This window comes from Malus domestica, chromosome 12 (assembly GCF_042453785.1).
Source record: "Malus domestica chromosome 12, GDT2T_hap1".
NCBI lineage: Eukaryota > Viridiplantae > Streptophyta > Magnoliopsida > Rosales > Rosaceae > Malus > Malus domestica.
Genome location: NC_091672.1, coordinates 5,795,265 through 5,816,483, shown reverse-complemented (window position 1 = coordinate 5,816,483; position 21,219 = coordinate 5,795,265). Strand labels below are relative to the sequence as shown.

Below are 21,219 nucleotides of genomic sequence, written 5' to 3'. Positions count from 1 at the left end.
TTATAGAGAAAGGAACATCGTGGCTTATGGTTTGGCAAACTGGATTTTTCTTTGAACTTGATCTGTATTATGTTGGATGACCCTCCTCGTTAAATTGTTGGTTTAAAGCTAGATGATATTTTCAGGATTGCTAGAACTCGGATAATTTGTGTATGCAGTCTTTCTTTGTTTAGCAGTTCTGCTTAAACTTTGAGCCCCTTTGTAACTAAAAAGAAAATGAAACTACAAAAACGAAAATGAAAACGTAACAAAAATGTACAAACGAATGTGAAAATCCAAATAAAGTACGGGGACCGTTGCCTACTGTTGCAATTCATGACGTACTCGGCTCTCCAATGCTTCATCGCTCACAGAGTCACCAATGGCCCCCAAAACCCCAAAACAAAACCCAGAGGAAATGAAAGCCTTCCTCTTTTCTCTCCTAAAACCCCAAACCCCGTCCTCCTCACCCACCAACCTCCTCCTCCTCCACCGCCACCACCAACGGCGGAGCATAACCAAAGTCCGCCTCAAATGGGTCAAAAACCGAAGCATCGACCACATAATCGAGACTGAGATCGACCTCAAAGCCGCCTGCCTCCTCAAGGACGCAATCAAGCGCTCCCCCACTGGATTCCTCACCGCCAAGTCCTTCGCGGATTGGCAGAAGCTCCTCGGCCTCACCGTCCCCGTCATCCGCTTACTCCGCAGCAGGTACCCAACTCTTTTCCAAGAATTCCCACACGCCCGTTACGCCAATTTGCCTTGTTTTAAGTTAACAGACACTGCAGTTTTGTTGGATTCATAAGAACAAAGTATTCAAAAAACCCATGAGAGTGACAATGCGGAGAGGTTCTATAGAGTGCTTATGATGACAAAGTCTACGACTTTACCTCTCCAGTCATTGTATACTTTGAAATGGGATCATAGGATCTGGGTTTGCCTGATGGTTTTGAGAAAGTGTTGGTTCCGAAATACCCTGATTGTTTTCGGATTGTTAAGGCCTCAAATGGGGTCGGATGTTTGAAGGCCATACAATGGCCTAAAGAGTATGCTGTTTCGGAATTGCAGATGAGTAGAGAGGGTGGTGATTTAGGGGATGAGTATAGGCAGATCAAGAAGGGGGAGACGGTGTTGGCATTTCCGATGAATTTTCCGAGGGGTTATGGTGGGCAGAAGAAGGTGAGGGCATGGATGGGGGAGTTTCAGAAGTTACCATATATTTCACCATATGAGGATTCTAGGCATATTGATCCTAAGAGTGACCTTATGGAGAAAAGGGTGGTTGGGGTTTTGCACGAGTTCTTAAGCTTGACTCTTCATAAGAAGACTAAGAGGAACTACTTGAGAAGCTTGAGGGAGGAATTGAATCTTCCTCATAAGTTTATGAGAATCATCACAAGGTATCCCGGGATTTTCTACCTCTCGTTTAAGTGTAAAACCACCACTGTTTCTCCCAGGGAAGGGTAGCATAGAGGGAAGTTAGTGAACCCGCATCTGCTCACACGTTTGAGAGAGAAGTTTTGTCACGTCATGAGAACAGGGCTTCTCTATCGGGGTAAAGGTGTGAACTTGCTATCCGCTGATGAGATTTTGCTTAAGAGTGTGGAGAGTGAAAGTGGGCAGGAAGCATCTGAAGAGGAAGAGGTTGGAACAGGTGGTGAATATGAGGATGAAGTATTGGATTCAAGTTCGGAGGGGTCTGAGGAAGATTGATGTTTGTATCAGAAGTTAGACAGTTTGCTTACATTCCATATCAATTGCACTCACTTCCAGTTCCAAGTAAGAAACTTGACCAGAAAGATTGATTTCATAGATTTTTCCTTTATCGCTGTACTAATATTCGTTCTCCGGATTGCTGCTTGAGATGTTTGAATTTTCTGCACAAATATGGTAATGATTATTAAGTTTAGGTCAACCTTGTGAAGGATTGCGACAGTAATGTTTGAAGCATTGCAAATTAACTTTCTGATGGTTTTTAAGTGGAATTATCAAAGAATCCAAGTTTTGTTCAAAATGCTCTCTGTTTGTTTACAGTTTTCTTACTTCATATCTCATTTTCCCATTTGTTTTGTAATGTAACCTTCAATACATTGTTATAATATCAACTTCAAATCGTTGTACATACTTTCAGTCTCGCAGTTTTCGATCTGGGAACTTATGAACTGGTGAATAAAATCTATCTCAAATACTATGGGATGTGTTAGCTGCAGTTAAGTGAACGAGGTCTAGAAATGGCTGCTGTAGCCAAATTCTAATGGGTTTTTCTTTGTTGTCAGTTAGTGGACTCTTATCCACTTCTGTGTTGTTCTTTATTCTTTTAATAAAATTGTTTCTTCTCAAAAAAAAAAAAAAATGAACTGGTGAATAAAATGAGTATCAAATATTGGAAACCATAACGGGGAAAATAAAACTATTATTGCATAAAGTTAGGGTGAATGAATTTCGAGTATCCTAGCCTCTACGATGGCGTTGAAATCTTTACAGTAACTTGTAGATTTGGTTGTTTGTTGTTTGAGATAAAACCTAGGATCATCTGGTTCTAATTCTGTTGACCAAAAAACTTTTCTTGTCATCCTCCGGTTCAGTAGCCATCATTGCTTGCCCTTAATTTTTGTTCTTGTGAGAGACATCGGATTATGTTATTTCTTCTTGTTTCTTTCGAGTCGTTATGTCTAGATAAGTTGTAAATAAATTGATCCAAAATGTGTACGAAGAAGAAAGTTTCTTGCATTGCAATGATCCTCATTCCCCTAATGTGACATCATTTCACCGTACATAAACCGTACATAAGGGATAATCGAAACTATGTACTCTCTTTGTCATCAGATTCCTATGTAAACATTCCTTTTATTTGAATACCGTTTAGGTGTCCAACAAATTAAAAGTTATAATAACAAGTAACATCCTTTAAAAGTAATCTTTAATGATGATAAAAAGAATGAACAGTTTTGATTATAATGTTTGTACGGTAAAATGATGTCGAAACCCGGACGGACGGCAAAACTCCCTATGGTGCTTTCCACCAAACGAAGTTAACTAAAGTCCTCTCCTCCCACATCAGAAAAAATTAAGAACCACAAAATCAACAACAAAGGAAAAGGAAACAAAATGTGTAATCCATTAATTTTCAAGAGAAACAATATATATACTCGTCAAAAACGCAAAATACGAGGAACAGCATCCAGTATTTAACGGGAGCACTAATCCCAGGCACTGGTCATACCACCATTACCCGGACCATAACCCCCAGAGCCGCCACCATAGCCACCAGAGTTGCCATATCCACCACCATTTCCTCCACCATAAAAATCTGAACCCCTACTGAAAGAGCCGTCCCTTCTAAAATCACGGCCACCAAACCGACCTCCCCCTGATCGTCGGTTTCTGCCTCCTCCGCCATAAGAAGCCCTTGATGCATAACGAGCAAGCCAAGCAGGTACTTCCTGATTTGCTTCTTGCATTAGATCAGCGAGTGGTTTTGCCAATGAGAGATTGTTCTCGTTAAAGAAAGCAGTTGCCAGTCCTGATTTGCCGGCTCGCCCTGTCCGACCTATCCGGTGAACATAATCATCAACGTCATTTGGAAGATCAAAATTTACCACATGAGCTACATGGGGGATGTCAAGACCACGTGCTGCCACATCTGTTGCCACTAATATTGGTGTATTTCCGCTCTTGAATGATCTTAATGCATGTTCTCTTTCCTGCATACAAGCACATCGTATCGTAACAATATCCGGATTCGGATTAATGCTAAACTTGCATGGCCATCATAAAATACCAATGAAAGAAAAAAGGATGACAATTTCAACCAAGTGAAGCTTTCTATTAAGAATCGTCATTTCATAATAATGATGTTACTTCCAGTTTGCCCTTGGGGTTAGCCTAAGTGGCGGAGGGTGGATAATGAATTAGGATTAGGATTCGTCTAGTATTCGGGTCCCTCTAATGTAACCAAAGAAATTCCTTCCAGTTCTACCCAAGCTGGAAATTTTACATATTAACCAGACACGAGAAGTCTCACAGGTTCAAAGATGGTTTAAAACATGACTAAAAAGAAAATGGATGGTTCAGAAACACTAAAACTTGCTGCAGGTAAAGTAGAAGCATAAATCGCTCAGTTATAGCAGCACAATAGCTCCACAAAGTTCCTTTTAGAGAGAGAGAGAGAGAGAGAGAGAGAGAGAGAGTTTTAACTTCTTTTTTCCAACAAATTTTGTCACTAACAAAAAAATATATGACACCACATTAGGAAAAATATCACTTCTCATAGACTATAAGATCAATTTTCTGAACAGTCTTACCTGTTGTGTTCTGTCACCATGAATAGTAGTTGCTGGAAACCCATTCATGCACAACCAGTGTTCCAATGCATCAGCTCCCTTCTTTGTCTCCACAAAAACTAACGTCAGAGATTGCTGCAAATTCAATGACAAACGACTATTAATACAACACAGGATACTGATATACCGATTCTTCAAAAAAAATCAACAGAACTTTAACAAAGAGTCTTCCTTTCCATGTTACCTTGCCATGAGCTCCATTTTCCCTCTGTGCATGAAGGAGGTCCATGAGATGACTTCGTTTATCAGACTCATGAACAAATTCAACTCTTTGAACAATTAAATCAGTACTTGAACCAACCCTTCCAACAGCCAAAAATATATAATTTGAAAGAAAATCTGATGCCAGTCGCTGCATTCCAACAAAAATTTGCAAAAGCTATCAGATACTTTCAGTTTGGAATTCCACTGTATAGAATGTTCATACTGCATTAATATGACTATATACAACTCAATAAGTAAAAGAAAGATCCAATAGGAAACCCAGCAAACGATTAAAACAAACCTGTATCTCCTTTGGAAACGTAGCACTAAACAGCATGGTCTGTCTCAAACCTGGCGGAGGCATGTCCATCTTTTCCACTATCTTCCTAATTTGAGGCTCAAAACCCATGTCCAGCATCCTATCTGCCTCATCAAGAGCCAAATATCTGATCATCTGCAACGACACTCTTGCCCTCTCAAGCAAATCTACCAATCGTCCCGGAGTTGCCACAAGAATATCAACTCCTCTCTCAAGCTCTCTCAACTGACACAATATAAGAAAACAAAAGAGTGGGAGGTGAATCATCAAAACAAAAACAAAAACAAAGTGAAAGAGGCAGCACGAATAGGCACCAATAACAAATTGTTTGAGCTGACAATATTTTCCACAATAGGATTGAGTCAATCAACATTTTGTGCTTTTAAGAAGAGATCAATGAAGAGAGATTTAAGCAAGTGGTATTGACATTAGTTGAAGAGGAAAATTGCTTTATTAACTTCAGTCGAAAAGGGGAATTGCTTTAATTGACCTATGCTAGAAAATGAAATGATCATTGATCTATGCCTATATATGAAATTACTTATTGACCTAAACCAAATTTCCTATAAGTTTAATACTTTGAATGGGATAGAGACCAAATTGAATACAAGTCATCCAAAAACATATCCTACGGTAAAAAAACTTTAACCACGGCCTCAAAATTATGATCATTGATTTGTTTGCAGACTCACTATTTCCCTCTCTGTTAAACATATTAACCTAAAGACCAACCCATCCTATATAACTTGAGCCTTCATTCTATAATAAGGAAAGATAGAGACCAAATTGAATACAAGTCATCCAAAAACATATCCTACAGTAAAAAAACTTTAATCACGGCCTCAAAATTATGATCATTGATTTGTTTGCAGACTTACTATTTCCCTCTCTGTTAAACATATTAACCTAAAGACCAACCCATCCTATATAAGTTGAGCCTTCATTCTATAATAAGGAAATATCGTTACTTAAATAAATTATCTGAAAAATGAACAAATAAATAATAAAAAGTGGAGACGAAGAAGAAGGAAAAGAATGAATGATCTAGCATATAAACCAGAATTAAATAAATTCTGTAATGTAATAAACATTTTCTGGTTTGAAAAAGATGTACATCACTCTGCATCATCATCACTAAAAGAAGAAAAAAGTGGTATAACCTCTTTGTCGAGTAATTACAAAGATGAAACAGATACATACATACATACATATATATATGGGTTAGGATCAAGGGACAAATATTTTTACACTTCTTTTGAATCATTATATTTCATAACATCTAATGATCCTAATTATGAGTGAAGTGGAGCTTTTTAATCATCTAATGACATGGACGCTGATGTGGCATTATATAACTAATGAAGGAAAAAAAGATTGAAAAGAATAAGAAACTGAAATAAGAAGAAAATCATTGCTGCTGCAAATCCTAATTCATCGCCGCTGCAAACTGTAACCTATTGCCGCTGCTTCTTCATCTTCTTCATTTAGACATAATAAAGGACATGACGACCAAGTATGTTCAAATGATGTAAAAACCAAGATGGCAATCAACTAGTGGTATATTCATGTTGGGAAAAAAACATTAGATTGGACTGAACGAAGTTAAAATAAAGAATAAAATAAATAATCTTTAGCTCATTAGGGTGCGATAATCATCCGCCGATCTAGGCGGTCAACTAAATGAATGTATTACACCCTGTTTCTAGCATATATGTACTTGATTGATGATGTCATATGATACTTCTCTAGAAAAGATGCAAGATGAAGCGGCTTGATGATGATGTCCTGTGATACTTCTATATAAAAGAGATGTGAGATGAAGCAGCATCAATGGAGGGGCAGGACAGGGATAACTTATTAATTTACGTTTGGATTCTTTTCTTAATTAACTTTCCACATCAGTTTCTATGTCATTAGATGATTAAAATGCTTCCACATCATTCTTAATTAGAACCCTTGGATGTTATGTAATCTAATTGCTCAAAGGAGTGTAAAAATATTTGTCAAAATGTTTGTCCCTAAACCTAACACTATATATGTACTTATGTATTTAGACATGGATCCAAAGTATCAGTAAGCCACAATCACAGTCAAGTTATACAAACCTGTTGATTTATTGGTGCACCTCCATAAGCAACTACCACCTTGACACCGGTTTGATAAGCAAACTTTCTAGTTTCTTCATGTATCTGCAAGCCAATCAAAACAGAAACAATAAGATTTTGCCTATAAACCACTACACGTTATGTGACTGACATAAGCACAATCTAACCTGGCAAGAGAGTTCTCTGGTCGGGGAGAGAATAAGAGCAAGAGGATACACAGTACGTGCTCCACGAGGTCTCTGAGCATACTGCCCTAGCATGATTCCACTAATAATTGGAAAGCAGAAAGCAGCTGTCTTCCCTGAACCCGTCTGAGCACAAGCCATCAAATCCCTACCTCCCAGAGAAATAGGTATTGCATGACGCTGAACAGGAGTTGGCTTCACATACCTGCACCTTCGAATATTTAAATTCAATGCCTCCCCTAAGTCTATCTCTGCAAAAGTATTCACAGGTGGTGGCACATTATCCCCACTAGTTTCCACTGGGATATCCTCATAAGCATCAAAGTTAATGCCTGTGTTTTCTTGATCACTAAATGTCGGTTCCGAGATGTCTTCATCGCCAAAAGGGTTTACTTCCCGCTCCCTCCCACGGTCCCACCCCCCACTTCTATTGTTCCAACCACCACCACCTCGACCACCACTGGAACCATATCCCGGACGCCCAACATCATGCCTAGAACTGCCAGCACCCCAGGCAGGGCCAGGTGCAGGCCCATTGTAACCTACGCGGTCATTGGCTGGTAATGGGGCAGGATGTGAAGGAGCCGTGGCATCAGAAGACGGCGGCCTATTACGAAGATGTGGCGGGACATAACTTGATCGTGCAGGGCGAGATGAGCTGTTATTTGCAGATGAACCGATAGTCGGATTCTCTCCTTGAGAATTTGCGACAGAATCCGCCCATGAAGTTGTCATAATTGTAAAAACGTGACCCCTCCTTTTCCAATAAATTTAATTCGTAACCTAATGCACCAAACACACAAAAAAATCAAACTCTAAATAAAAATTTGTCCAATGATTTATCTATAAATATCTTGCAGATCAAAACCCTGATCAATCTTAACACTATACCATTCGAAAGGGGATTCGTCTACGAAAATTATCATTAAAAACTGGATAACATGAAAATTTTAGTTACAATTTACATAACACTAACAGTAAACTCTATTAATTTTTTTTAAAATAACGCGATTAATTAAACACATAAAAAATTACAAACTTTCGATTTAGCGCAATAAAATCACGCAGAAAACTTCTGCACAAATCTGAGCAAAAATATCAAAGTAAAATCAAGCAAAATAAATTCACAATTCAAAAAACTAAACAATGTCGATACACGAAAAATCGGAAAAAAAGAACAGACATAAAAATTCGAAACGAAAACTACAGCATGCATTCGAAGAGAAGATTAACACATGCAAAAACGCTTAATAATTACAGAGACTGAGAGAACTTCGAACCTCGATAAGCAGTGAAAGTAGCAGAATCGGATCGGGAACCAGAAAAAGCTGAGAAACCCTAGCTTTTCTGAGCGCAGGAATGGCAGGATCGGAAGGTAGGCGAAGATATCGCTCTGGCTTTTCGCTTTCTTCGTCGATGAGAAATCCTCCTTTCTTTTTCCTGAGATATTTTCGTCTCCTATTCAAATGGGATCAAAACTCTTTCTTCTCCTTTTCGTTTTCTTTTTCTACGCAGCCGAAACGTGTTACGAGGAAATTATTTTTTATTTTTGAAATAAAATTTTTTAAAAAAATGAAGAAAACGTCCGTACAATTCGGGGGCGAAAGGTGGCTGCCGTCGTATAAATAACCCTGCGGTGAAGCGTGAAATTGTGAGGGTTACAAAATCTGTATGCTTTGATTTTTGAGGTCCCTATTATTTCTCTAAAATCGTTCTACGATATAGAGACTCAATTTCTTGTAAGTAATAGTCACTTACGATTTAGTAGTAATTCACAAGTTATATGTTCGGTTCTCGTTAAAAGTAAATTTAAACCATTTTAATACTGTCGATTGTGAGGTTTAACTCACTTCCACTCCATACCATAGTGTAGGTAATATTTTTTTTTCTTTTTTTTTTAAATTTCTATGTAATTGATAAATTGATTGTATTTTTTTATTTTTATGCAAGTGTCATCTCTTGTTAATGAATGTTTCAACCTATTCAAACACTATATATTGAGTGGAAATTGTGTGTTTCAATCAATCCAAACTCGACAAGTTGGGTTGAAAATTGTGTCCCCATTAATATTAATGTGAGTATTTTTGCTCACCATCATTTAGTGTGGTGTATGCTCATTGTTAGATGAGTTTGAATTTCGATATTCGTATAGTAGATAGGCACAAATCTCAAAATTAAAACTCATCTAACGGTAATAAATAAAGTGGTGAGCATACAACACACTAAATGATGATGAACAAAAATGCACTCAATATTAATATACTTTCGTTAAGCAAAGCAATCATTATTAGTTTACATAAAATAAAGTTAATTAGAAAGAAAAGTTCCCTTTATTAGGGTTTAGTCCACTCGAACTTTGCACTCCTGCGCATAAAAAAAAATTAAATTGTAATAAAAAAATTTTAATTTAAGGATATGATATCCAAACATATTTTTTTATTTCTCATACATATTTTTAATTTTTAACTGTCAAATTAAATGAATCGAAGTCGAATCGGTCCTTATTTAAACATATGAGCTGTGCAGATATCAGCATGGGTTTGGGCAGGGACTCTCACAATTCCAAGAGCAAGCCCACACGAACAAAAGAGAATGGCATGAAGTATAATAATGGAAATTGAAGGGGTACAATTACGTAATTCAACAAATACGTGGCAGTGCATGGTGTCTAATCAGAGCCTTCAAACCCACTCGCTCTCTCCTCACGCGCTCTCTCGTTCGATTTTTGTCTCCGTCCTCTCCACCTCTGCTTTAAGTACGATCACAGAGTGAGGACCGGAACCAATATCTTAATCTGGGGTTAGGGTCATCCCTAATCCGAATACCTGTAAAATCCACAATTCGATTTTTGAATTCGAAGCCGAGAGAAGATGGGCGTGAATTCGGTATCGACGGACACGAGCAGCGATCTGAACGAGCAGATCGAGCAACTCATGCAATGCAAGCCACTCTCAGAGCAACAGGTTTTGCTACATTCTTCGTTTTCTTGAGTTGGTTTTTGGTGGATGATTGAGTGGTGTTTGATTGAGAAATTTGGGGATTAGGGTTGTGTTGGGGTCAGTCTGGTTGCCTGGAAAATTTGGGAAGGAAAATGGGGTCATGGGGTTTCTTCGTTTGTTGTTGGATTTGTGGTAATTGCAATTTCTAGGTGAAATTTTGGTGTGTATTTTCTTAAGGGGAAAAAAAAGTTCTTTACTTTTCTTGGTTCTCTTAGCCACCAAATGGGGAATTTTTCATTTTCTTTTATGTGTGTTTGTAGTGATGTAATTCAGGTTCTGTTTATTGTGTTTTTAAATCAAATGCCTTACTTTGTCTCAATTTTTTGTGCCTTTCATTTGTTTACCAATTTTGGGGACAACTCATGAGCTCCATTAGTAGTGATACAAAAGTTTCTGAATCATTTTGTCATGATTTGGAGCGAGATGCCCGGTATTTTGAGTTTTAATGGAAAGAGGGGTAAAGATTGTTAGGCAATACAATTTGATGATTTTGTGCACGGGAAACTCTGGAATTGTCACAATTGGTACACTTGCATCTTAGATTTACTACAAGCTTTAATCTGTATCTTGCGGAGAATGGTAGATTGGCCATTTCCGGAATGACATGAAATTAGTTAGATTATAGTCTCATAACTCTATTTCAGTCGAAGAATGTATTTTGGCAAGGGAACCTTTGAGTTGATTACGTGAAGAACCAAATTGTCTTATAACAAGCTTCTTTTTTGTTTTAAAAATGGATGGGATTCCTATAAATATTCTAGCGATTGACTATAGATAAGGAAGTTGTAATTTTCAAAATGAATTATCTTATACACATACAAAACTATGTGAAATGGACTAAAGTATAATCTGGGACTTTTACCTCAGTATTAAACTTGGCTATATGCCAGAATGGTTTATTTATACACCTTTTAAGTTATCTTCCCTTTTTTTTTAAATTATCTCTTGTCTTTTAGTATCAGAACTGTTCCTCATCAACATCCACTTCCTACTCTTTTCGTTCTGAAGTTTTTGTAATGAGTGTGCAAATAAAGTTCTCAAATTGCTCTCTTCTCCATTTTCTCTTGTAATAAAATTAGGGAAGTGCTATCCACACACCCATTTTTACTTCTCACACACCCCTCTCAATTTTCAGCCGTCGGATCAAATGAATTGAAGAATATCAATGGCCAAAAGTTAACAAGGGTGTGTGAAGAGCACTATCCTAAAATTACACAAAGTATCTGTACATGATCATTTCTTCATTGCTTCATTGTAGGTGAGAATGTTATGCGAGAAAGCAAAGGAAATTCTAATGGGAGAAAGCAATGTTCAGGTGAAGATTTTGCCTTCTTTAGTCTCTTATTATATTTGGATTACATTACATATTTCACTGTTTTTGCATTTTTTATGGGGAAAAAGCTTTTTTTTTTGTCCTTCATTTGAACTGGTAACACTGGTGTAGATCTTTCAAATTATATGGGTAGATACTTATATTATTTATTTGCATGTACTTACAGCCTGTGAAAAGCCCAGTGACAATTTGTGGCGATATTCATGGACAGTTTCACGACCTTGCAGAGCTTTTTCGAATTGGAGGGAAGGTATCAGCTCTGACTATGACCTTTTTGTATTTAACTCTTCTATTTCAGTTGATGGAATAAAATATCTAAATAAACTAATTGAGATCTGCAAATGAAGATTGAAGTCCTGCTGAGGTATTGTAGAGTAAATTGCGTAATGGGAACTGCATCTAATTAACATCAGTTGGATATTATTGACTTTGTCAACACCATTTAAATACTGACTTTGTCAATGATGCTGCTTGTTATATTAATATAACTTTTTCCCCTGGACCCAATCTGTCATTTTGTGGTATCCAAATTTTTTCGGTTACTTGTTCTGCTTACCTAGTTCTTTTTCCTCCCTTTTTTTCTTTTGATGTTCTATTAACAGTATTTCATCGAGTCATGTCTTTTTGGTGTAGTTTGGTTTGTTTTCATCTTGCATTGTATTGTTTAGAAAAATATAATAATAATAATGGGAAGAAAACTCATATGCCTTGTCAATTGATTTCACAATGATAAATTTTAGGGAAGTGATTTTCACACACCCTTTTTAGCTTCTCACGCCCCTCTTTATTTATGGCCATTTGATTGAATAAATCAAACGGAATCAACAACCAGGATTAAACATGAGTGTGTAAGAGGCTAAAAAGGGTGTGGGATACTCACTTCCCAGGATTATTTTTCTATTTTTGTTGATTTTATTGCCAAAATTCTTATTAAGGGTTGTTATCAATTTCTTTGACAGTGTCCTGATACCAATTACTTGTTTATGGGAGATTACGTGGACCGTGGCTATTACTCTGTTGAAACCGTGACGGTATGTAACTATCAATCTTTTGGATTTTCTTATGGTCATGAAAAATCATCATGTGTGATTTCCCCAGAGTTTAGCTCCGTCAAGTACTGTCGTAGAGTTGTTTTTCAGTTCGCATACTAGCATATGCTCTGACAAGTACAAGCACCAGTACTAAAGAGATATACATGTGGCCTTTTTTACACTTTGGTTCGTATTACTTTGATGTTTGTTTGTGAAAAACTTGGCACATTTTTCGTTTTGCATAATTTTATTTAGTGTGTGCATGGGTTAACCAGGGTAAGTTGTTTGCCTCTCTAACTCTTGGGTTTTAAATTCTACTTTCTATGTGTACTGGCTAAAATTCCTGGCATAAAATTAAAAATACCACGGAAATGATTCTTATATGTGGGTGTATATACTTTCATGTGAATGCTTTACATTTGATTAAAGGTCACTATCTGTTATTTTGTCAGTCAATCCATTTTCCTTGAAACTTTGAGTGACAATCTATGAAATTCAGGCTAGCATTTGGGGTGATGTATCATATAAGTTTGCCGGTCACGATTTGGAAAGACAGTTCCTTTAGGGGCCAAAACCAAATTGTTTTAAATGGCAATGTTTGGTACTTTGACTGGCTTCGGATGAAACTGGGTCTTTCCCCCTTTAAAATGCATACTTCTAAAATTTGTTTAAGCAATTCTATATTGTTTTCATGCTTTCAGATTTATTGCTGATAACAGCTTTTTTATTTATCCAGCTCTTAGTGGCCCTGAAAGTGCGTTATCCTCAGCGAATCACTATTCTCAGGGGAAACCATGAAAGTCGTCAGGTATTTTACCTTTTGCCAATTTATGTTGTTTGATTTCACTTTCAGCAAATGTCATAAAGCTTATGTTTTGTTTCTTTTGTTACAAAGAATATCGAGCGTGTTGGAAAAAAGAGGGCATTCTGTTCAATCTTCAAATTTCTCTCTTTTTGGTTGATTGCTGGTTCCATGCAAAATTGTAATGGACCCTGCATTTATGAATTTTAAATTCTGGTGGAACATTGATCTGGAAGCATTATGGTGGTATATAACTTCTTACTTGTTTCATTTTTTTCTGCAGATTACCCAGGTTTATGGATTTTATGATGAATGTCTCCGAAAGTGAGTGTCCTGCACACCAAAGAAGTATTTTGAAAATTTTACTTACCTTGAATGTATATGACTGTATTGGTTTTCATGTTGGAAGCATAAACACATCCATAATGGGCAAATGATTGGTATCAATTGATGAAGGGGAATTAAATTAGTTAATCCTAATGTAAAAAAAGGATTGAAACTTAGGAACTATTGGAGTCGTTATTGCCATTGGACAGTTAGATTCAAACAAACTGAGTATGAAGATGTGTTTGATTTGGATGTAAACTCCATGTGATTCTGAATACTTCTTCTGCCTGAGATTGGAGAAAGTAGAATCAGACTTGGACTGAGGTCAATTGCAGGCGTACTAATACCATTTCATGGTTACAATAGAAGGCATATTAGTACCGCTCCAATCAAGGTTTACGAAGCCTTTTATTCTCCTGGTTAGCATAAGCTTCATGTATGACAAACAAACCAACTGTTGTGCAAGCTCACAAATTATGCAAGATCTTCTCGAAGATTATTAACAATTTATCAGACATGTTATTGAGATGCTATTTAGCCATAATATTGCTTGAAACACTCTGTCAGGAACAGCTTCTCCTTAAAACATTTGGTTTGTTTCTTATCATCATCTCAACAAGATGTGAAGTCTTGAGTTCTTATAATTACAGGATACTGCAGTTTTTGAAGCTTCTATTAGACTATGCTGAATCATTCCTACTGTAGTCTGTTTGTGTATGTGGCATGGTTCAACTTCTGATGCAATAGAGCATGAGGTTATCACTCTCTTTCTCTTAAGGCCTCTTGTTTGTTCGTCATTTGGGTACTGGTTTGGCATTTCTATCTAATATTGTGATGTAAAGACGTACCTTTTGAGTTGTTTTAGTTTTAGTACTTCGGCCTTTTAGATTAAATTGTACTTTTTTATGGTGGTTTCTTACACTCTTATGCATGTAGAACAATCTGCTTCTAGCTCCTCTGGCAAATCAATGACAGTGCATTGTCTGATAATCTAATTACAGGTATGGAAATGCCAATGTTTGGAAGATCTTCACCGACCTTTTTGACTACTTTCCACTGACAGCATTGGTGAGTAAAAGTTTCCACCAGGTTGACCCGTGTGATACTATTTTGGATACAGATGGAAATAATTTTCTATGGGTTACTTTTGTGGTTTTCTGTAGCTTAAATTCACCTTGCTCATTACCTCACTTTAGCTGTAACGTGATCAGTGAACAACTCTTCACAATGTTTTTCTGTGTGAAGAGAGGAATAACAATAGTTCAAATTCAAAACACTGCAAGTATTAGCATTCTTGATAAAAGATAAAAGTGAGAAGAGATTTATGTTTTCAAATTGTTTCTTTTGATAATTTGAGCTGATTTCCTTTGTTTCCTGCTTCTTTCAACTCACTTTAATCATTGATGGGGCTGAAGTACTCCCGTTGATTACCTATTATTATACTTGTATGTGCTGATCTCTCCTTTTTAGGTTGAGTCAGAAATATTTTGCCTGCATGGTGGATTGTCCCCTTCAATTGAAAACCTTGATAACATAAGGAATTTTGACCGTGTTCAAGAGGTTCCACATGAAGGGCCGATGTGTGATCTGTTATGGTCTGACCCAGATGACCGATGTGGTTGGGGTATTTCACCTCGCGGTGCAGGATATACTTTTGGCCAGGTAACTTCAAATATGTCGTTGGACTCTTATTTTTGAAAATATTACAATGACTTGTGTCTTAATATATACTATATACAATGTTTGCATTGTGTCTATGTGGTCCTTACTGGTCAAATACTTGTTCTTTTTTGCAGGATATATCTGAACAATTTAATCATACAAACAATTTAAAGTTGATTGCAAGAGCTCATCAGTTGGTTATGGATGGATTCAACTGGGCACATGTAATTTTCTTATCTGTAAAATTGGGATTTTTATCGTCTACTTTGGTACGCAGCGGATAAGGTCTATTGATCTAACATTGTTTTGTTTTGACAGGAACAAAAGGTGGTTACTATATTTAGTGCACCTAATTACTGCTATCGCTGTGGGAACATGGCCTCTGTTTTAGAAGTCGATGACTGCAGGGGCCATACCTTCATTCAGGTGCTCATTCTATCTCTGTCTCTCTCTCTCTCACACACGCACGCTCATAAGTAGTAAGTGTTGAGGCATAGTTTGATAAGCTTTGTGAGTGCTTCAAATATATGCTTTATGCTTTCGCAGTTTGAGCCAGCTCCGAGGAGAGGAGAGCCAGATGTTACGCGTAGAACACCCGATTACTTTCTGTGAAGCAACTGCATTGGTGTCATTTCTTTTGTGGTTCTTCCACTCTTCCACACTTGGGGTAGCACATTGTTTTAGCACAAGATGACCATTGGGTTTGCAGCCCACGTCTTCCTGTCGGGTTATAGGATTCCAAGACCGATGTAAAATACACAGGTAAGGTGCCTGCTGATTTGTCTTACATTAGAACGTTGCTGGATTTCCCATCGAATAGTTTGCCTAGCTGTTGACGCTCCGTAATTATTGTATCATATCCAGCAGAAGATGTGGATATTCTTTTTGGTTTTGTATTTCTTTTTCGTCCTTGTACGTTTTGCTCACCCTCCCCCCATGGGGATCATGGGACTTTATTATTAGTGGATGTTTTTGCTCTTTCATTCGATTACTCAAATGTTTTGCGATGCGATGGATGGTTCTTTAGTGCTCACCCACTTGAACAAGAACGCGGGATCTTGGCCGAACGTTCTCCAGTTCTCGCTATTCCAATACACGTCTTGAGAAAAGCCAAGTGCTTGTATATGCAAATTCTGAATTCAAGTAACGTGTACTCTTTCACAGCTGTTTCTTGCGTTCATTTGGAGATTCAAGGCTTTGAACTTTGAAGGATATCAAATGTGTCGAACTAAGAGCTTTGAGCGCTGGGGTCACTGCATGGCAATATGGCATTGCGAGGAATGCATCTACACCGATTACATTGCTATCGTCTGAGGATAGCCAACTCCGCAAGGGGATCGTAGTTTGTTTGGTCACCCGCGGTTTGATCCTATCCTCGCCCAATATTGCTGTCAACACCGTAAGGAGCTTGTAGCTCAAGTAGTTAAGAGCATGTGCCCTTGCAAAAGTCTCGAAGTTTGATTTCCCCCTCCCAATTATCGCTCGTAATTACAAAAACAAGATACCCGAAAGTGAGTGGAGGAATTATCCTAACAGTAATACAAATAAATTCATGTAACTGCAGAAGGGTTTCCCTGGAAATAGCGAAATCGATTTGGTACGTCACTGCAAACATATACTTTTTACAAACTGGACAGGTAGCAAAATTTGTAGGTGCATATTCTAATAATATGAATAATGAAGCATTACAATCGTAGATGAGCGAAAAGGGAAGGAACAAGATCAACGACGGACCATGCCAGCCCTGCATATTGAAGGAATCTTATACCAGTATCAACGTCAAATGATTCTTGCCCGGAGAAAAAGAACAGTTTTTGGACATAACCTGATTGCTTCAAGCCATCTGATTTTTTGCCATCACCTGATCCCTTTAGTGACGCGATGTAAGTGGTTGATCTTATTGGGATGCCCAAGGTGTTGGCTACCACTGGAAGAATCCATTTAGCAAGAGCTTTGCTACAGAACTTCACGATAAGTATGGTTGGTATTCCCACAAGCACTCTTCCCGTAAACCCAGGGACAGTCAATTGTGATGTAAATACACGCGGAACGGCTTCATGGTGGAACTGATGATACGTCTGCTGGACCCCAGATACCTGGATAACATTGTTGTTTTTAGTTATGAATAGTAAATGACTATGCAAATTTAGCAACAATGTTTGATGTTAAGGGATCATTGATTACTTACAATTCCTAATGCAACACCATTGAAGGCTGTGTGGTACTCAAAACTTGGAGTCGGAAACTCAGGAGTTGGATAAGCAAAAAGCAGTATCAAGCTTAGGCCGCCCCAAAAGGATGTTACTGCAATACAAACAATTTGCATTAAGAATATATACTAACTTGTCAAGTTGTAATTTCCATAACTGATTTCTCATTGCATTCCAAGAGTGTTGAGGTACCACCCCGTTCTACTTATCGCAAAATATGTCCAAAAAGGTTCATGTTTCTGCATTCTTCTTTAATCTGAACCTGATTCACAATACACGTTTGATAGTACAACTTTGGTGCATCACAAAAAGAGGCCCCGTTTCTAGAGGGTGGTTATCCTGCATTAGATAGAAAAATCTGTCCCATCCTTGCTTTAACATGGTACTGAAAGCATTTCTAGAAACCTTTTATCCATTTCGGATGCATCAGACCAAGTTCCATGCTTATTTCAATCCTAAGAGAGCGTGTAGTGGTCATATTTGTATATATCCTGTATGCTCACCACCTTTGGGCTCCCACCTGACTGTTGCAAACTTCTTGCATTATTAAGTTCTTTAAAAGCTTAGGTTTGTGCTCTAGGTTGTTTTGACCGCAATATACGAGTTAAATGACTTGTAGTGTGCTTACCATTTTGTTCCGAGACCACAAAACTGTCAACGTATTTGTAAACACTGAGCCAGAGCCAAAGAATCACCAATCCAATAGCAAGCCCACTTATGACATCAATAGGACTGTGCATGCCGAGATAAATTCTTCCTATCAATAAAACACAAGTTAGGTTCGAGATTAAACAATAAATATAAAGAAGCTGTCAGACAACTCATAGAAAAAGATAAACTCACCTAAACCAATGAAACCCACAAGCAAGCAGACAAGAGCGAATCCAGCAATTTTAACACGGGCATCTTCATTCTGACTGTACGATAGGATGTAATGCAAAAGGAATCTGGAAACACCTAACCGAAGAGCAAACGGTTAGTACAGACACGACAGTAATTCATACAGCATGCGCTTGACTTTTTGATGCATGTGTTGATAATTCATGGCTAAAATGCTAGTTAGTCTTGAATAACACAAGTTTTGCCTCAACTTGAGAAATCAAGAATTTGGCGAAATACGCGTGAACCATATATCCCGGTTCATTCAGAATATATGTTCAAAATCAAGACCTTCATGAGCAAGCAGCATGCAGTTTATAATCTTGAACTAAAAATAAAACAATTTATCATTAGCTCTGCCTCAAAGTTTATGCTTGAAAAACAAGCTGCACGGACAAGAAGAAAAGTAGTTACCCGGATAAGCATACTGTGTTTAGAGCGTGAGAAGATGGCAATCCATATTCCAAAGCATTATCTTCCTCATCTTTCGTAGCGGTTATTCTTCTAACAGGTGGACAACAAGGTCTAGGAGCTGATACCACATCCTATAAACACACAAAGACGAAAAATATGTAACTTGAAACCCGAAATCACTTAACCAATTATAAAAAGTAAACAGTAAGGAAGAAGTGGTTACCTTTATGCAGTTCCCCGTATAATCACAGAAAGCCATCAACAGAGTCATTTGCCTTGCCAATTTGCCATGACCGGTCTAAAAACCGTCAACGAAAAGCAACAATGACAAGAAATTCCCAGAATTTCGGTTAATACAACAAACATACAGCTAAAAAATGACATAAAAACAATCACAGAAATTAAAATTCACCATTAAAGTGAGAACAAAATGCTTACCCAAAAAAGCAAAGGAAGAAAAGCAGTGTAAAATGGCACAGAAACAACACAGGACAAGGCAGAGAAGAAAGAATCCAAGGATCTATGCTGGTAGTTCTGCAAAAACCCAACAAAACCCAAATTCAAAAAATTAAAAAAGTCAAATAAAAATTGAAATTTCATGGATTTGAGCAAAAATGATCATCTGGGTCGGGTTGGATTTGACGGTGTGGAACCTGGATCTGGAGGATGAGAGGAGTGCCGGCGGTGACATGGTGGGCCACCCATGGTTGCAGGAAAGATCGAAGCTTTCGAGTCACATCGAGATATGAAGCTACTATCATCCATGACACAATCCCGCAGAGTGTTGCCCCTTGCCACACTGCTATGCTCTCCATTCCCTTCTCTCTCCTCTCTCTCTGTGTTTCTGTCTCAGAGAGAAGAACAAGGAGGAGACTATGAGAGACGCAGAAAACAAAGAAAACCGAACCTTTCTTTTTTGTTCAAATCAAAGATAACAAAAATGGAAAATCAAAGATTAACAAAAATGGAAAACAAATAGTAGGACTTGGACTTCTTGGCAAAATAATTTTTTAATATATATGGATATTTAAAAACTCTCCCGAATTTATTTTCTGAGATTACTGGCTCTGTTTTGATGCATTGTTTAATTAGAGAACATCAAAAATATATTTTATATGGTCACTTAGTATTATAATCTAATACGATATCTCTTTATCTAGATGTATTAGATTCAATTCTTGTAAAAAGCGAATTTGAGTCACATTATTGCTGATCCATTATGAGGCTTAATCTACTATCTCATCCCTTAGTATGGATAATATAATTTGTTGAAAAACACGGCCCATTTGATTCAAAGCAACATAAAAAAGATTAGTTTGACGTCAATGTGTGGTTACGATGTTCAATATTAAAACAATAAATAATAAATAACGTTTAATAATATAAAGTCTTATTTGTCTGCCTGGTTTATTCGTTGGACAGTTGTCGTTGGATTTTGACTGCCGGAGAAATGTCTGCCTCTCAGTAAAGAACAGACCACTTTCCAAAACCAAATATTGCAAGATCAATAAAGAAAGGGTTTTTATTACAAATGGACCGTAAGATTGACTTAAGTTATCAAAATGGTCCCTCACTTACACAATCAATTAGTGTTGTTCTTGAGATTATGTATTACACATTAATGTAGTCATTGCCGATAAAATCTGTTATTTTTTTTTTTAATTTGTTGATATGGCATACTTGAAGTCTGCACAGCCAATCATTTGACGCCACATTTATTGATTTTGAAAGTGAGAGATCGTTTTGATGACTTAAGTCAATCTTAAGGACTATTTGCAATAAAAATACGTTATTCACAACTCGTGAAATATGTACTTTCCCCCAAAAGGATGCAAGTATTATCCATTAAAAATGGTGTGAAAATGTTGTTGGCTTACCATTGTTTCCAAAACCTAAAATTATTAGTGTGGACCAACAATTTTATGTTCTGAACAATATTCCTCCTAACTCATGAGCTAGAGGCCCCAAAAACTGGAATTATAACTTAATTTGGAAGATTGCAGTTGCAATAATTTAATCATTCCGATCAATAATCATTTGGTCTCCGCTCATTGCAGGAAGGTTGTGAATTCAAATATCATATTGACGATCGTCTGTGTGTATAAATTCAAATACGTTACATTGTAAAAATTATATTGATGATTGTTTGTGTGTATAAATTTAAAACCTTAAATATTTAATGCAGCATCAATCTGCATGTATAAATTCAAGACCTTAAATATTTAACGCAACACTAATAGTATGTATAATATCGCTGGCAATGAGACAATCAGACCAAAAATTGTGATTGCACATTTATATTTCTTTCGTGCTTTATAGAAGTTAAATGAAAAATGGAAAATAATATTTGGCTTATTACAAATTAGTTGCATGACTTGAGATAATTTAATTAGGACCACAGGGGTAGGAAGCATTTTGTTTCAA

At 37.2% G+C, this 21,219-nt stretch overlaps 3 protein-coding genes and 1 pseudogene across 5 annotated transcripts; 2 read left to right on the top strand and 2 right to left on the bottom strand.

The window, feature by feature from the left end:
- Positions 1–324: 324 nt before the first annotated feature.
- LOC103449679 (protein WHAT'S THIS FACTOR 9, mitochondrial-like) lies at positions 325–1,996 on the top strand (annotated as a pseudogene).
- A 1,086-nt stretch (positions 1,997–3,082) lies between these two features.
- LOC103449657 (DEAD-box ATP-dependent RNA helicase 37-like) lies at positions 3,083–8,760 on the bottom strand. Of its 2 annotated transcripts, none has more exons than XM_008388986.4 (7): positions 8,419–8,760; positions 7,121–7,921; positions 6,954–7,037; positions 4,831–5,073; positions 4,510–4,677; positions 4,287–4,400; positions 3,083–3,686 (listed from the first exon to the last, which is right to left on the bottom strand). In XM_008388986.4, the coding sequence occupies exons 2-7, from the start codon at positions 7,871–7,873 to the stop codon at positions 3,183–3,185; spliced, it is 1,866 nt and encodes a 621-aa protein (XP_008387208.2). In that variant the 5' UTR covers positions 7,874–7,921; positions 8,419–8,760; the 3' UTR covers positions 3,083–3,182. The 2 variants fall into 2 exon arrangements, with proteins under 2 accessions (XP_008387208.2, XP_070666296.1); XM_070810195.1 differs by having other exon boundaries at positions 7,121–7,895; positions 8,419–8,600.
- Positions 8,761–9,786: 1,026 nt separating this feature from the next.
- LOC103449655 (serine/threonine-protein phosphatase PP2A-4 catalytic subunit) lies at positions 9,787–16,275 on the top strand. The gene is made up of 11 exons (XM_008388985.4): positions 9,787–10,101; positions 11,396–11,452; positions 11,637–11,720; positions 12,430–12,501; positions 13,238–13,309; positions 13,587–13,627; positions 14,632–14,698; positions 15,101–15,292; positions 15,427–15,516; positions 15,611–15,718; positions 15,839–16,275. Exons 1-11 carry the CDS (start codon positions 10,009–10,011, stop codon positions 15,902–15,904), a joined length of 942 nt encoding a protein of 313 aa, XP_008387207.1. The 5' UTR covers positions 9,787–10,008; the 3' UTR covers positions 15,905–16,275.
- Positions 16,276–16,861: 586 nt separating this feature from the next.
- Positions 16,862–20,103, bottom strand: LOC103449654 (lipid phosphate phosphatase delta-like). Of its 2 annotated transcripts, XM_008388984.4 has the most exons (8): positions 19,449–20,103; positions 19,234–19,329; positions 19,019–19,093; positions 18,796–18,926; positions 18,346–18,449; positions 18,131–18,259; positions 17,481–17,596; positions 16,862–17,388 (listed from the first exon to the last, which is right to left on the bottom strand). In XM_008388984.4, the coding sequence occupies exons 1-8, from the start codon at positions 19,608–19,610 to the stop codon at positions 16,978–16,980; spliced, it is 1,224 nt and encodes a 407-aa protein (XP_008387206.1). In that variant the 5' UTR covers positions 19,611–20,103; the 3' UTR covers positions 16,862–16,977. The 2 variants fall into 2 exon arrangements, with proteins under 2 accessions (XP_008387206.1, XP_070666311.1); XM_070810210.1 differs by lacking the exon at positions 19,019–19,093 and having other exon boundaries at positions 19,449–19,765.
- Between the last annotated feature and the right edge of the window lie 1,116 nt (positions 20,104–21,219).